The sequence below is a fragment of the Cephus cinctus genome, unplaced genomic scaffold (assembly GCF_000341935.2).
Source record: "Cephus cinctus unplaced genomic scaffold, Ccin1 Ccin1_scaffold0745, whole genome shotgun sequence".
Lineage (NCBI taxonomy): Eukaryota > Metazoa > Arthropoda > Insecta > Hymenoptera > Cephidae > Cephus > Cephus cinctus.
The window spans coordinates 31,155-45,616 of record NW_014333356.1 but is presented as its reverse complement, the minus strand read 5'-3'; the positions used below and the strand labels follow the sequence as shown (position 1 = coordinate 45,616).

At 36.1% G+C, this 14,462-nt stretch overlaps 2 protein-coding genes across 3 annotated transcripts in view; one reads left to right on the top strand and one right to left on the bottom strand.

The window, feature by feature from the left end:
- Positions 1-22: 22 nt before the first annotated feature.
- Positions 23-14,462, bottom strand: part of LOC107270379 (Kv channel-interacting protein 1) — a 29,551-nt gene continuing 15,111 nt past the window's right edge. The window contains exons 2-5 of one of the 2 annotated variants that reach the window (XM_015745330.2): positions 8,488-8,557; positions 8,345-8,415; positions 6,894-7,166; positions 23-6,499 (exon numbers count right to left, since the gene is read on the bottom strand). In XM_015745330.2, the coding sequence (XP_015600816.1) occupies positions 6,452-6,499; positions 6,894-7,166; positions 8,345-8,415; positions 8,488-8,557 (462 nt within the window). In that variant the 3' untranslated portion in view covers positions 23-6,451. The remainder of the gene's footprint in view (positions 6,500-6,893; positions 7,167-8,344; positions 8,416-8,487; positions 8,558-14,462) is intronic. The other variant, XM_025087745.1, reaches the window with a different exon arrangement.
- On the top strand, positions 2,941-12,846 carry LOC112494748 (dynein regulatory complex subunit 5-like). Its single transcript, XM_025087741.1, has 10 exons — positions 2,941-3,067; positions 8,731-8,797; positions 9,498-9,770; positions 9,913-10,104; positions 11,066-11,239; positions 11,310-11,448; positions 11,572-11,809; positions 12,126-12,281; positions 12,340-12,454; positions 12,574-12,846. The coding sequence occupies exons 2-10, from the start codon at positions 8,751-8,753 to the stop codon at positions 12,710-12,712; spliced, it is 1,473 nt and encodes a 490-aa protein (XP_024943509.1). The 5' UTR covers positions 2,941-3,067; positions 8,731-8,750; the 3' UTR covers positions 12,713-12,846.

The window sequence follows — 14,462 nt, the reverse complement described above, 5'->3', positions numbered from 1 at the left end:
ATCAGAATTTGGGAAATTTTCATTAGATGTAATTAACATTTATTGATTTTTCTCATTCTTCCGGAAAACTTCCAACAATACAATGGTATTTGAGCTATCGCAAATTTGCATTCTTATTTATTTATTTATTCATTTTTTTGATAGTACGAAATCATCCGCATTCAAACGCCACACTGTACGATATGAGTTAAACGGTAACCATAAATGGTTATCATATTATTGTTATCATAATTCCACCATGACTATAATACATATAAGTCATCAATTGGCCATTTAGCTGATTGGAGCAGCGATTCGTTAGGCGATGATTGACACATGATGATAATTATTGTATTATTGGTACATAATTAATAATGATAATTAAAATAATTTATCTTCCACACATTCATTATCATAATATTATATCCATGAGTTATCATACTTATCTCTTCCTTAAAATGAAATTTAAATTTGCTAACATCAATTAAAAACAATGATGTACAATTCAACTATTTTTTTTTTAATGCAGAACATTGAAAGTCATCACAATAATAAAACTTATGGTAAGTTACAATTTTCACATTCTTTGAATGTCCATTTTTGAAAATTCGTATTCCTTAATTAATACAAAGTTGCTGTCAATTATTTTTCATTTTTTTTAAAACACTAATCACACTGATTGTCGCATTACCAAATCATCGAATCACTGATCCAGCCAGTGGTGAAATATTTAAAGTAATGATACAACCCTCATCCATACCATACATACTTATCACGTTCTACGCGATAGCCGTAACCCTTGACCCCTACTCAACTAGGAACTTACTAAAAGGAAATAGTATACACCAAAGTCACTGCGTCAGTTGTAGCATTGCTTGATGACGACGCTGGGGGGATTGTTGTTAATTATTATTATTAATATTATTATCATATCGTCTCTATGCACTTCTAGGAATCATCTAGGATGATCAGGAATAACATTATTTAATTTTCGTGCACTTTGACCCGCGGACGTCGAGTGTCACGAAAAATGAAAAAAAAAAAACCAATTCCTGCTTTTCTACAGCGAGATAAAAAATTGTCATGGCTTATGCAACGATAACAAAAAAAAATGTTCTAATATACGCGTAACAATAATTGTAGAACAAAGTTGTTTCTGAGGTTGTTGCAGGAAACAAAAAATTGTTCAAGGCTGCTGTCGTTACGATCATATATAAGGTGTCAATTTATAATGGTATATCGATCGTCCGATTTAATTCTTTTTATGATACATGATATTTACACACGAAGTTGGCAGTATTTGACAACAACAACGCGATCCTCGTTAATTCGCTAAACTAAATAACTATTTATATCTAATCGTATATATTATTTCCCGGCTTAGGATTATAATCTTTTACAGCCACCCGCCCGTAAACCCTTGTTCATTAATTTTCTAACCTAACGAATTGACTAAATTTCAATTTGGGCTAGACCCCCACCGCTACGGCATCACCCTTATAATCGTGATCGTAATTAATAGTTAATTAATAATTATTAATAACGTAACCGAGCTGTAACAAAGATCTGCGCGTCGCTACTTTTTTTTTTAATGATACCTTCTCTTTATTAATTTAACGCTAAATCCATGCAGAAAAAGAGTCTAGTTGAAAATAAAAATAAAGTACAAATCATGCAAAGGTGGTTTTAAATTTGAAAAAAAAATCTTGTTGGTTCGATAAATTATGTCACTCGCTATTAATACCAATTTATACATTTTTTTTGTAACTTTCAAATATTCTTCGAATCAGAATTACATTGTGCTGTTGTTATTGTTGCTGTTGTTTGTATCTTTAATAATTAGATAAATCGTCGAGCTCACATGACGCGGTGTTGCCGGTTGTTTTTGGATTCTAATATACAATGCTGTTATCGTGTCGTAGTCTGAATTCTATAGCTTGACCAAGATGAAACGTGAAGCGTGCGTTAAATAATTAATAACAAGTTTTTGTTTACCCTGCAGATTCACCATCAATAAATATTTGCATAGGCAGAAAAGTTTGTATGTTTACACTTATATATGTAATTTATGCACGAGAAATCCGTGACGATAGGGTTTGCGAAAACTTTGTTTGGTAATAATAATAATACTTCTTAACAATTTCTCCCGTCTGTATTTTCCCGCATAAAAAATACAAAAAAAATGCGTTAATTTTATAATTAAAATTTTGACTGTTATATATATATATATATATATATATATATATATATGTATAGGTGTGTGTATAATGACCGTTGTATATGTATATGCAAAAAGCGTTCGTTCATAAAAACTTTCATAGCAGAGATAAAATTGGACGAACTTGATAAAAATTTGTTAACTAGCTTCCTGATAGTCAAGTGGTTAATTTTTTGAGTGTATGAAAAAAATCAAAGTCTCAAAATTGTTCAAAGTTCCGTGTATTCCGATGTACGATAGATCGAGGCAAAATTTTTGATGAACGTAATATAAAAATTTTGAGTTCAATATAATTTAGGCTATCAGTATCTCGAATACTCGAATAGTTTTTCATTAGTATCCGTGATAGTAAACAGGTAAAAGTTTTTGTATTATGATAAATATAAAAATTTAACAAATAGTTTAGTTGCTTATACTTAAGTTCAATAAGTTTCGCAGGTATATTAATTCCGGATTGTTAATTTGCATAAAATTTGAAAAAAAAATATAATTTATATATTTAATCGATCTGTATCAAGCATAGTATTTAACATAAGGATTGTGAGTGTGCGTATAGAATGTTTGTAATCGAATGATTAATAATTCTAACCAGTCTAATTATGCATAGAATTATTATTATATTTTCGCAATTTTTCACGATAGATGATTATCATTGCTATGGAAATGCTTTCAAATGTTATTTTGCGTTTCTTAGCAACGGCAATCTTGTTGTGGTTGTTGCCATGGAGACAGCGCAAGTTTTACTGATGATTCCTGTCATTATCGTATCCATTATTGTTCGGCAATAGATTTTGAAAATCTTGTGTTTTGGATTTTCAGTTTTGAGTAAATATCGTAGCTATCTAGTCATCTGTCAAGTTAGAACATAAGGTGAGTATCTATTTATTATAATCAATAATGCAATTATCAATTCTGAGCACTGACAAGCTACGTGATCTTTTTTGACTGATAACCTATTCTGTGACACTTGCTAAGTGATAATCGATATCGATATCGAAATCGAATATCGAAAAACAGAATGATTACTATGCGGATGGTGAAATATTCAAGTGGAACGATAACAGAAACATGTTAAAAATTTTAGTGAAATCATTTAGCTGCATTGCTGAAGACAAATTTGTATTAAGCAAAATTGAATATTAATACAAAAATTAAATATTCGTAGAAAAATGAAAATTTATGAAAATTTATTTTGTGCCCTGTAAGAAATATATTCGAAGAACATTGCAAAAGACGCGTTTGTTAAAGAGAAAAACATTTTGTCAATGCCTATACAAAATTTTGAAAAGAAATTAAATCTATGTCCAACTCGCGTAAGAGTTCGTTCAACGCAAAATTTCTTTATATGCAACACGTATGCTCATACAAGTCAATGTACTGTCTTAGCAGATGAAAAATATCACGGGTGATAAATGAACGCATATATACGTTATCACTCACTGATAAAACGAACGTATCGTAACTCATGATTTCCGCGAATAATAAATAACAACTTTTACTGTCCGTTTCTCCATTCATAAAGTCAATTCCACGAGAGCGCTCAGTAAGATTCTATTATCAGCACACGGATTCATTTTCAAAAAGAATCTTAATAATATCGCTGACTTTTCGTTTAATTCAAAATTTTTTCCCACAACGCGCAATAAGTTCTTATAGGTAGCCCTAAAGAGAATATTAATTACGAATTAACGCTATAGTGCAGTTTGGTGTTTCGTTACAATGGATTTTTGATAACCGCATCCTACGAGAATCCAATTGGCTCGTTTGACCGCATCCGTGCACATGCACGCACAGAAAATAAAAAAAAGATTTTTGGATCTTAAAAAAAAACAACCGATCTAAGCGGTTCTTCATAATGATCCACGGCGCATGCGCGCGTCGTGAATTTTTCTAAAGAAATTAAATCCTTCTAGAACCCTGACCGAATTGCATTGATCTCAGTGTGCCCGACGTTAATTAATTAATATTCTTGTTTAATACTAATTACATCGTTTCGTTGCACCGAGAATTTTTATTCGCGCGACGACCTGACTAATTGCCTTTTTTATTAATGATCTAAACGCCGTTGATCGTGTCAATTATTTTGATCGACTGTATTTATCGAATCGGTTTCTCAGATAAAACTGACGTATCGATTCGTGCAAACGATATTTTTGTTGGGGGCAGCACCGTCGGTAAGACCGAGTCTCACGAAATCGTATATACCATTTACGTATTTGATTTGGGTAATAACGAATTTTTATTCGCGCTTACATATTCGTTCCGTGCGCTTTCCGAAGGAAGATGCTCGCAATATTCCTACGATTCTCATAATATTACATAGTATGTTACATTATATTACGATACCATTACGATTTATACCGTTAGTTTTATACGTTACTTTATTGTATCGTGGTCGACCATTCTTACAAGGACCCACGTTAACGAGGTCCTTTGGCTCTGGACGATCTTGTATTCACAGCCGCGCATATTTTTTTTATTTTTCTCTAGTATTTATCAAGATGGGCTTAGCACCTAAGAACGAAACAATGCTCCTGATTGGATTTGGCACGCGATCATTCACGTTTCTTATTTTTTTTTATTCAACTCGACATTGACAACTAGCCAATTTTAACAGTCTCCTTCCTCGGAATTGTACTCGGGATCGATGCTCGATTCAGTTTTTGAACGGGAGCACCCCAGTTTTGGACGAAAAAATTCTGCACGGAATAACACTCTACACGAGAATTTTAGAAATTCTATGGAGGAGTACCCCAATTTTACACGGGCTAACTCTACACGGTTATTTCTACCTGCAAAACCTTACACGGAATAAGGACAGATTAGGATTTTTCCGGTCCCTTGATTTGACATTTGTTTATGGTTGTATTTTCTTTTCAATAAATTAGTGTACAATTTCAAACCAGTGTTCTACATTATTATTGATCCTGATGGTGTTTTAATTAAAAAAAATCGTCCTCGCTCGGGCAGCTGCTCCGATGGGCTTGTAAATGGTTAGGCTTGGTTAGGTTAGGATAGGCTGGGTCAGATTAGTTCAGGACTTGATCCAATAGCTAGTGACCATAATGATGGTTTAGGTAACTAAAATCGTCGACCACGCTCAGGTATACACATATATCTTACAGTAATTGAGGTATCGACATTACCACTCTTCAATTTGCATTTGTCTCGGTCCAGATATGCTAAATCCACAGTCGAACCTTGACCCCACGGATATCATAGTACTACCCACACCACTGCTGATCATTTCTATGCAATCATTTTACTCCACTAGTGTAAATTGCCATTACATAATTTCATATCATACAAACTAGAGCAGTAGCGCAATGACCCTCGTTCAATATTTTGTTCCTCGTCAAAAATATAAGCATTATAAAATCAAGGGACCGAAGAAGTCAATCTGCCTCTATTCCGTGTAAAGTTGAGCCATGTACAATTAACCGTGTAGAGATGATCGTGTAGTTTTCCGTGTAGATTTACGATTTTATTATTTAATATCGCGTAGAATAATTCCGCTTAGAGTTTGTCCGTGTGGAACTGGAGTGCTCCTGAAAAATTATTTCATGAATTCGCAAGCGATTTAAAATTAAAGGAAACACCGTCAGATGGTAAAACAGATATTTTTAAACTCGGTCGATAATTCGCCATCAGTACCGTCGATAAGGAGAAAACATATAACATAGTGGATGCCGCCACAAGAGCGTCCTAATCACACACACTCAATAGTCAATGCAGATTCTGAGCTAACGAGTGGTTTGTTATCCCCTGTATTGTCTAGATGAATTAATTAACACGCCACACGATTTATTCGACAATTCGCGCATACGTGCTCGATCAGGACCTAAAAATGCCACGCGATCCACGGTCAATTCGAGTTGATTGTATTTCATAAAATCGTGTGTACCTGCGTCGAATTTCGCCCCCTTTTTTTGTTATCCTGTTATTTTTCATCGCTTTCGACTGTTCGTCGATACCTTAGCAGAAGAGGGGAGCATCCCTCTGATCCCACCAATGAGCTGCCAGGAGCAGATAAAGCTCGTGATCACGAGCTGTGTATCCTGGTGGCGGTGGAGGCGGTAGCGGTGGTACCGGTGGCAGCAACGAGTAGCATGGCGGTGGCGGTGGTGGTGACGATGAAAGCGAAGTCGTGGAGAGCGTCGATGACGAAGGGGCTGTGACGGGAGTCGTCGGCGTCAGTGGCGTCGGTAGCGTCGGTGGTATCGCCATTAACGATGGCGAAGGTTCGGCCGGAGATCAAAGTGCACAGTCGAACATCGCCAGGGAACGCGTGATCACCTCATCCTGAAATGAATAATTAAAAATAACGAATTACCTCGAACAAACAAAAAATATTTAATATTTATATAAACTTTTTAAACATTTTTTCCTCCATGCAAAATTTTTTGTCGATTCAAATTATAGGTTTTTGCGATTGCGCCTCTTTATACCACGTATAACTCTGCGGGTTAAATTAAAAAAAATTATTTACAAAAAATATTTTTTGTAATATAAAACCTCTGTACGTCACAAGTATGAAAACTTGACAAAATACAATTTTTTAATACAACGCTATTGTCATACAGTTTCTGCAAGTGCGTAAAACTGTCGGTTGACAGTTTTGTATTGTACGAATTGTTGTTCGCCAAGCTTTTGTTGTCTGACAGAAAGTCATTTTAAGCGGACGGAATGCTTTTACCTTCAGACAGCTCTCAATGAACTCCTCAATCGTTATAACGCCATCTTGATTGAGGTCAAGCTTCCGGAAGACACGATCCAATTGTTCCCGTGCTTTTTTGTCCTCTTCGACATTGTGTCTACGACCCATTAGCTCATGCACAGCCATTACGACTTCTCCAAGTTCACCTCTGGTAATACAGCCGTCCCCATTAATATCGTAAAGTTTGAAAGTCCACCTCAACTTCTCGTAGATGCTCCCCCTGAGGAGGGTGGACAGTGTGACTAAAAGGTCCTACAATAATCAGAAAAAAATTCAATAAGAATTAATAAAACGTCGCAGTATATTATTAAAATAAAAATTCAAATTAATACTACAGTCACATTCAAAATTCACTGTACCCATACTAGACCCAACATCCATAACACGTAATTCCCCACAACTGCTACAACACACGGTAATGTCATCCATACAAGAAAGTAAAAAGCACAGCCCCTTATATATTACGGGCATAAATTTCAGTCATGTGAAAAATGTCGTCTGTAAGAAAGAAAGGAGTCATAGGGTGAAAGGAGAGACAAAAATAATAATAATAACACTCGTTTTGCATATCCCGACTTCCCCTTACTTCGCACACCGATTCTCATGCTCCTGTATCTTTATCATTTCGCTCCATCAGACTCTGAACCCATCAAGAAATACCGTAGAGGATGAGGCCAAGTAACTTTCAGTTCTTAACATTCAGCTTTATTGTCAATGACTTAAACGCGAGTGAAGTGGTAATTTTCAAAACAATATTGGTCCATTCGTTCCAGGAAAAAAAAATCAAATCATTTTTGCATGCATGACGAATATCAATTGACAAAAATTTGTTAGGTTAGGTTAGTTTTTTTTTTAATAACAATAATAAAATTATTTAGTAGCTGATTTGTATATCATTATAATTATATACTACTGTATGAATATACGGTATGAACCTTTTGAATATTTAATGTCACTATCGGCACTGATAAGCTGGACTTTTTAAAATAAATTATCAATAAATCTGATAGAATATGGATTATTTATATATATGAGTGGAATTTTAATTAACATCAATGTAAATGCAGGGATTAATGTATAGCTTATCAGCAGTTGCTGGTATCAATTGTTATAAACTGTATAAAATGGAAATTTTGTAAAAGTAATTTTTTTTTTACAATTTTTCATGCAATTTACTTGTCGAGTTTGTCATTAAAATATTTAATTTTGAAAATTGCCTCTAGCCATTTCTATGACATGTCTGCTCGCATTTAAAGTGAAGCTAATGAGCGGTCGGAAATATTTTTTTTCATTAATTAATTTTTTTTCTCTCTTTGAACCCAAGGGAAATCTGTTTTTGGCATCCAGAGTGGAAAAAATAACGATCGCGTAAAGAATGCTCGTTTTATTTTTTAAGCAACAAATTTGCAAGAGGAAATTGAATTAATTACCCTAAAGCTGATAGCCCCATTGCAATTAACGTCGAATGCCTTGAACACGTAATGGGCGTAGAGGCTCGAGTCTGAAATTGGCAATAAGAGTGCATCGTTAATCGATTAATGAAACATTCGATAATTAATCGATTGGAACTTACTGCCGTGTGGGAAGAATTTCGCATAGATGTCCTTGAACGAGTCCTCGTGTACGACTCCCTCGGGGCATTCCTGTAAAAAGAAAAGAAGAAAAAAAACATTCAGATCAAAATCGCTTAATATGTCACTCTAATAGAATATAAAAAATTAAATTTGAAAATAATTCCCAAAAAATGTTTTTATCAAATTCCATACTATTATTATTGTATAAAAGTGTATACTGCATAATTCTGATATATTTTTAGCGAAACTTTGAGAAAGCCACATGAGGATTTTACATACAATTTCAAAAAATACTTTTGAAGCGTACAGGTAAATTTTTATATATTATACATAAATGTATTTTTATTCAGCTCAAAGGCACCAAACTGAAGTTAACCCTTTCGTCTGATTTCTATGACAAAACCAACTTCAGCTGATGCGTTTGACCTAACTAGCTTGGTATATACATATATACAGGGTGTTCCAAAACTACCTGGCCCGGTGGGTATGGCGGTGTTCGGGAGGCTTCACTGATCACGAAAATGACCTTTTTGTCCGGAAGGTCATAGTTTTTAAATGGGAGCAGGTCAAAGTTGACCAATCAGAGGGAGGCGTCAAGAGAAACGTAGGCACCTACGAACTCTGAGTTTTCTTTCCTCGCTTTTGTTTCTCGGTGGCTTCGGGCAGGATCACGTCAGCCGAAGACATGCCTACTGGAAACAAGAAACAAGAAACCAGCCACCGAGAAACAAAAGCGAGGGAAGAAAACTCAGAGTTCGTAGGTGCCTACGTTTCTCTTGAAGCCTCCCTCTGATTGGTCAACTTTGACCTGCTCCCATTTAAAAACTATGACCTTCCGGACAAAAAGGTCATTTTCGTGATCAGTGAAGCCTCCCGAACACCGCCATACCCACCGGGTCAGGTAATTTCGGAACACCCTGTATATATAATATAAGAATTCACGTAGTTAGTATAAAAATATACGAGATACTTTTCTCAAACTGCAAAGTCTCGTTATTCTCGTATGCAGATGTTCGCTTCAAACAATTCAGCTTCCACATGAGCAGAACCGGTCCATCCGCGCCGAGGATGAGAAATGGGACGAATTCGTGATACCAGAAATAAAAGTGCTTGCTTTGCAAGTATTGGTCAAGGGATGGAAAGAGTATCCAATTTTAGAAGGTTTGCCAACTTGCGTCGACAGATATACATTGGTAGAAATGCTACCAACAGATTTGCCATTCGAGCTGGTTATCGTAAAAATTCCCTACGAGCATTATTGGGAGCGAGCCGCTAAAGACAGGTATTTAACGAGTTTCTAAATTAACACAAGTCATTACTGTATTGGCCAGTAAAAATTGCCATGAATAAGTAGCAAAATTTAAAAAAAAATTGCAAAAATTTTTTATAAATAATTATTCCATTTGTTTTTTCATTCCTTATTGGTGGACGCACAACAATCCTGGCGAGCATGGCAACTCTTGGCGACAACTTTATTGCGAACGCCATTTTGCTGATTATTTGGAAAATCTCGAACCCGCTTTCTTCGAGGGACAACAAGAAGCTTGCAACAACTTAATTAGCCTGGTGCGAAATTACATCCAGACATTGAAAATTCGACGTCTCGTACCCAGCAAGTAAGATCGGCTAGTGGTTAATAATTTTGTTAACGATCGTCACAATGATACAAGTAATCAACAGTCAGTTGTTGTTGTCTTTACAAAAAAAGTTGTTTTTTCATCAAACAAGACGGTACAATGATTAAACAGCAACGGTTGCTCTCAATGAAAATTTTTCGATAAAAAGTAAAGAGTCACAAAAACTTCAACTTTTATTGTATACAACGACAAAATTGCCTCAGTCTTACGAACTCAAGTCAATCCTTATAACTGTTGTATGTCAACCAAAAATGTATATAAACGTCGTGCCGATGCATATCAATGAGATGCAGTACAACACTATAGAAAATGCATATGAAACAACCCTGAAATAGACTGTTGTATGAATACAGCTGTATAATATAACAAAATATACAACAACAAAAGTGCTCCAGTCGTACGAACTCAAGTCAATCCTCATAATTGTTGTATGTCAACCTAAAATCCATAGAAACATCGTGTTGATGCATATCAATGAGATGCAGTACAACACTATAGGAAATGCATATGACACAATCCTGAAATAGACTGTTGTATGAATACTGCTGTATAATATAACAAAGTACAATATACCAGAACAATATAAAAAACTGAAAACGCACTAACAACAACAAAAATCAATATATAAACCGAAAGAAACAATTTGTTTTAAGGAAACAATATATAACAACAACAAATAATTAGTAAAATTTCTTCCTCAACATCTTCCTACAATTTTCTACTTATACAGTCACCCATCTGGAAATGTGCCTAATTGGCGCGCCTGGCTAATTAGATGTTTCCCTGTGTATTTAATTAACATGGAATTGGTCTCAGTATATCGCGTTTCAGATTCGATCTGAATTCTAGTGTAACTGATTATTGATTACTAGTATCGTACATGATGCATGGTATATGTATTAGTATATATATCAATTATATATGTATCCTATTTCAATAGCACCTCATCAACCGGGCCAGACAAGGACGACGAGGACAAATTACCAGCAACCGAATTGATTGTGCACCATATACCATTAAATTTGATCTTACCAAAGTTTCATCAACTTCGAGAATTGTATATAAATTTTGGAATGATATACATGAATGACGGTTTCGAGTGGCGAGACTTTGAGTGAGAATTTTTTAAATCACAAAATTCATATATTTCAATATTGGAAAGTCGATGAAATTTTTATATTAAGATTTTCGGTCGAGGATTGCGTCAAACTGTCACGTTGTCTCAGTGACAGTTGTGCGTTAAAAAAATTTTCTCTAACGAGAAGCAACCTGGATCAGCCACGTGTCGCTGCACTTTTACGAGGAATAGCAGTAAATAATCGAGTGAGTAAGAACAAGAGGAAAACAATAACAAAAAATTGCATATATTTTTCAAGGTCTTGCTAATGTTGTTGCGTACGGTATGTATCACAGTCGAGTTACAGAAATTTTTGTTCTTGTTGCAAGATTGAAATCCTGGATTTGTCTCACTGCAAGCTCGGCGACACGGGCGCGCATGCAGTTGGCGAATTTTTGACAAAGCACAGGCGCCTCAAGGAACTTCATCTGGCGAATAACAAGATTGGCGAGAGTGGAGTCGCTGGAATTGTATATGGACTCTTACAGCAGAACTCGACTCCATTGAAACATCTTAATTTACGGCTAAATCCACTGCGGGATGCAGGCGGCGCCCATATATGTGGATGTATGAGTAACATATACATATATATTGAATTATTAAAGAAAATTGTACCGCCTGACGGTGATTTTTAGCATGGAAATTAAATAGAATAATTTCAGTTGATTCAATATTCTTAAACAACTCTGTATATAGGGTATGCAACTACCTAAGGGTGGTTTCGAAATATAAATTAAACAAAGCAGCTTGTTGGTGCAATTTTTTTTCTCATAATTCTGTATATATTTATTATGTGGATTTTTATGTTTTTTTTTTATATGAAAACAAATTTTTTTTTAATTTATCATTGATGATTATATGACGTGTAGTATCTGTGATTCAGTTTTACTTAGGAATAAGAACATACAGGTGCTCAACTTGAGCGGATGCCAATTCACTGGGGAGACTGGAGTAGGAATGGCGGAAATTATCGCTTCCGGATACATGAAATCCTTCACGTTGGAGCTCGACCTTTCGAATAACGACTTGGGTCCGATTGGTGAGGGAAAATTTTTTGTCAAATCGGATGCTGGATAATTAATTGAATGTAATTATAGCTGGGGAGGCTTTTGAAGTGGGGATGAAGACATGTTCCGTGATATTAAATTTGGACGTGAGAATGTGCAATTTTACTAAGGAATCTGAATATTCCATCAGTGAGAGTATAATCAGGTTAGTCAATGTTGAAGATAAGAATTTTTTATTTTCATATATGTAAATGGGTGTTGATTTCGAAAAATGAGTTTCGTATTTTCGGACTGTGACGCAATATATATATATATTTTTTTCAGAAATCGCGAGGACAAGAAAAGAGAAAAATTAGGAGCATCTACTGCAAGACATAGCAGTGTGTACGTACCTTTACGTGCGAAAAGCTTACAACCGCCGTCTGAATATAAAGCAGTGCAAGAGCGAAAAGAATATGATTGATGGAAAATCAAAATTTCGTTTTATCATACTGTTCGAAAATCAAAATCAAAAGTACTAAAAAATAGTAACCTCGATTTCGATTAACTGATGAAGTAAATTATCTATTCAAATTTACATTAAGTCGTTCCTTTTTACATTAATTTACACGATTAATATGAAAAAAATTATCCCACCCGCCACACCCACCACCAAAAATAATATTCATATTTTCAACCAAACAGTAAAATTTTATTTAAAACTTTTTGCGTTTACTTACTCTTTCGCATCATTACTCTGCTTTATTAAATTTCTCAAATAAAAACAAAATAAAATTAACATCGCATTCAACCAATTGGATTTGTTTACTCACCGACGCTACAAATACGTCAACTCAATATTGAATCCTCAATTTATTACGTGGTCGAATCCACATTCTACCGTGTATCACAACCGGGATCAAATAATTCCCAATATAATCGAAAAAAATGATATTTCGTCGAGATAATTGAAGAGCATGCGTTATCAGTGCGTAACGAATAAAAAAAAATTATGTATCGCAGCGACAGTAAAAATATCAAATTTTTGCCAAAATCGATAACTGATTAATTGAAAACAAAGTTGACTATCTCAACAAACTAATATGTCGTTAATAAGAAAAAAAGATAACAAACAATAAGTAAAAACAATATTTTATAAACAGAAACAATGTACCGGGTTATTCAGTTGAAACGCACCTATCTGAATTCATATGCTAAAAATCACGTTAAGATTGTACGTTTTTACTGAACAACTTTGTATGCAGTGTGACGTGATTTTTCGAATCACGGTCCCAAGGCGGCTCCGGTTACCGATACAGATAACGTTCTCGATTTCTGGTTCCCTTCGGGTCGTCACCCTGCTCAGAAACTACACTCTCGGGTTGATTCGTATAGTTATGCCAAGGCTCTCGTAAGATTTCGTTATTGTTTAGTTGAGGTCGAGCTGCTCGAATCTGCCGTGGGGAGATGTTCTCGACGTACCGAGTTGCCCGGCAGAGGAGAGTACCCGACGGAGACGTCTCCACGGACCGGCAGAAGCCCGGGTGAGATACCGGCGCCCCGCTGGAGATGGGCAAAGGGCTGTAGAGCGGGCGGAGGTAGTTTTGATACGATTAAGGGCAGGAGTGGAACCTCCTCCCGAGTTAAGGATGTGGTGCCCAGCTGTCGCCCGATGCCCTGGGGAAGCGGCCGTGGAGGATCTCCAGAAGTTACGTACCGATTCGTTAAGGAACGCTCTCGATTTGGTTTAAAGGGACGATTCGAAGGAGATAGAAGAGTTATCGGTTATAAGGCTCTCGACCAATCAGGATGATTAGTTCTCGGATTCTCAAGGCAGTCTTGTCTCGGGGCACCGACCGAGGTGTCACGGGGTGACTCGCGCTCCCGTGCTATCTGCTATCAGCCTGAGCGGCCGTGCATTTCCGTCACCGTCCGCTCCCGTTCGTGTATCCAGTTGCGTTTGCTGATTTTACGCGACCCCAAAAATCGACAGGATCCGTTAAGCTATCGCCTCCTCTGATAGGTTCCGTCAGAGCTCTCGTTCTTGGTGGAGTTGGGCCTGTTCCACCCCAACTCCCAGTTTACACCAGCTCGTCAGTTCCCGGTGAAAAAAGAATTGGCTGGCGCCCGCCTAGCTTGCGGATGCACGAACGACGGGTGGACGGCCGAAGGTAACGTAGGTTGGTTCTCGAAGATAGTCGTTCTCGTATGTTTTGCTATCGGTGTCGGGTCAT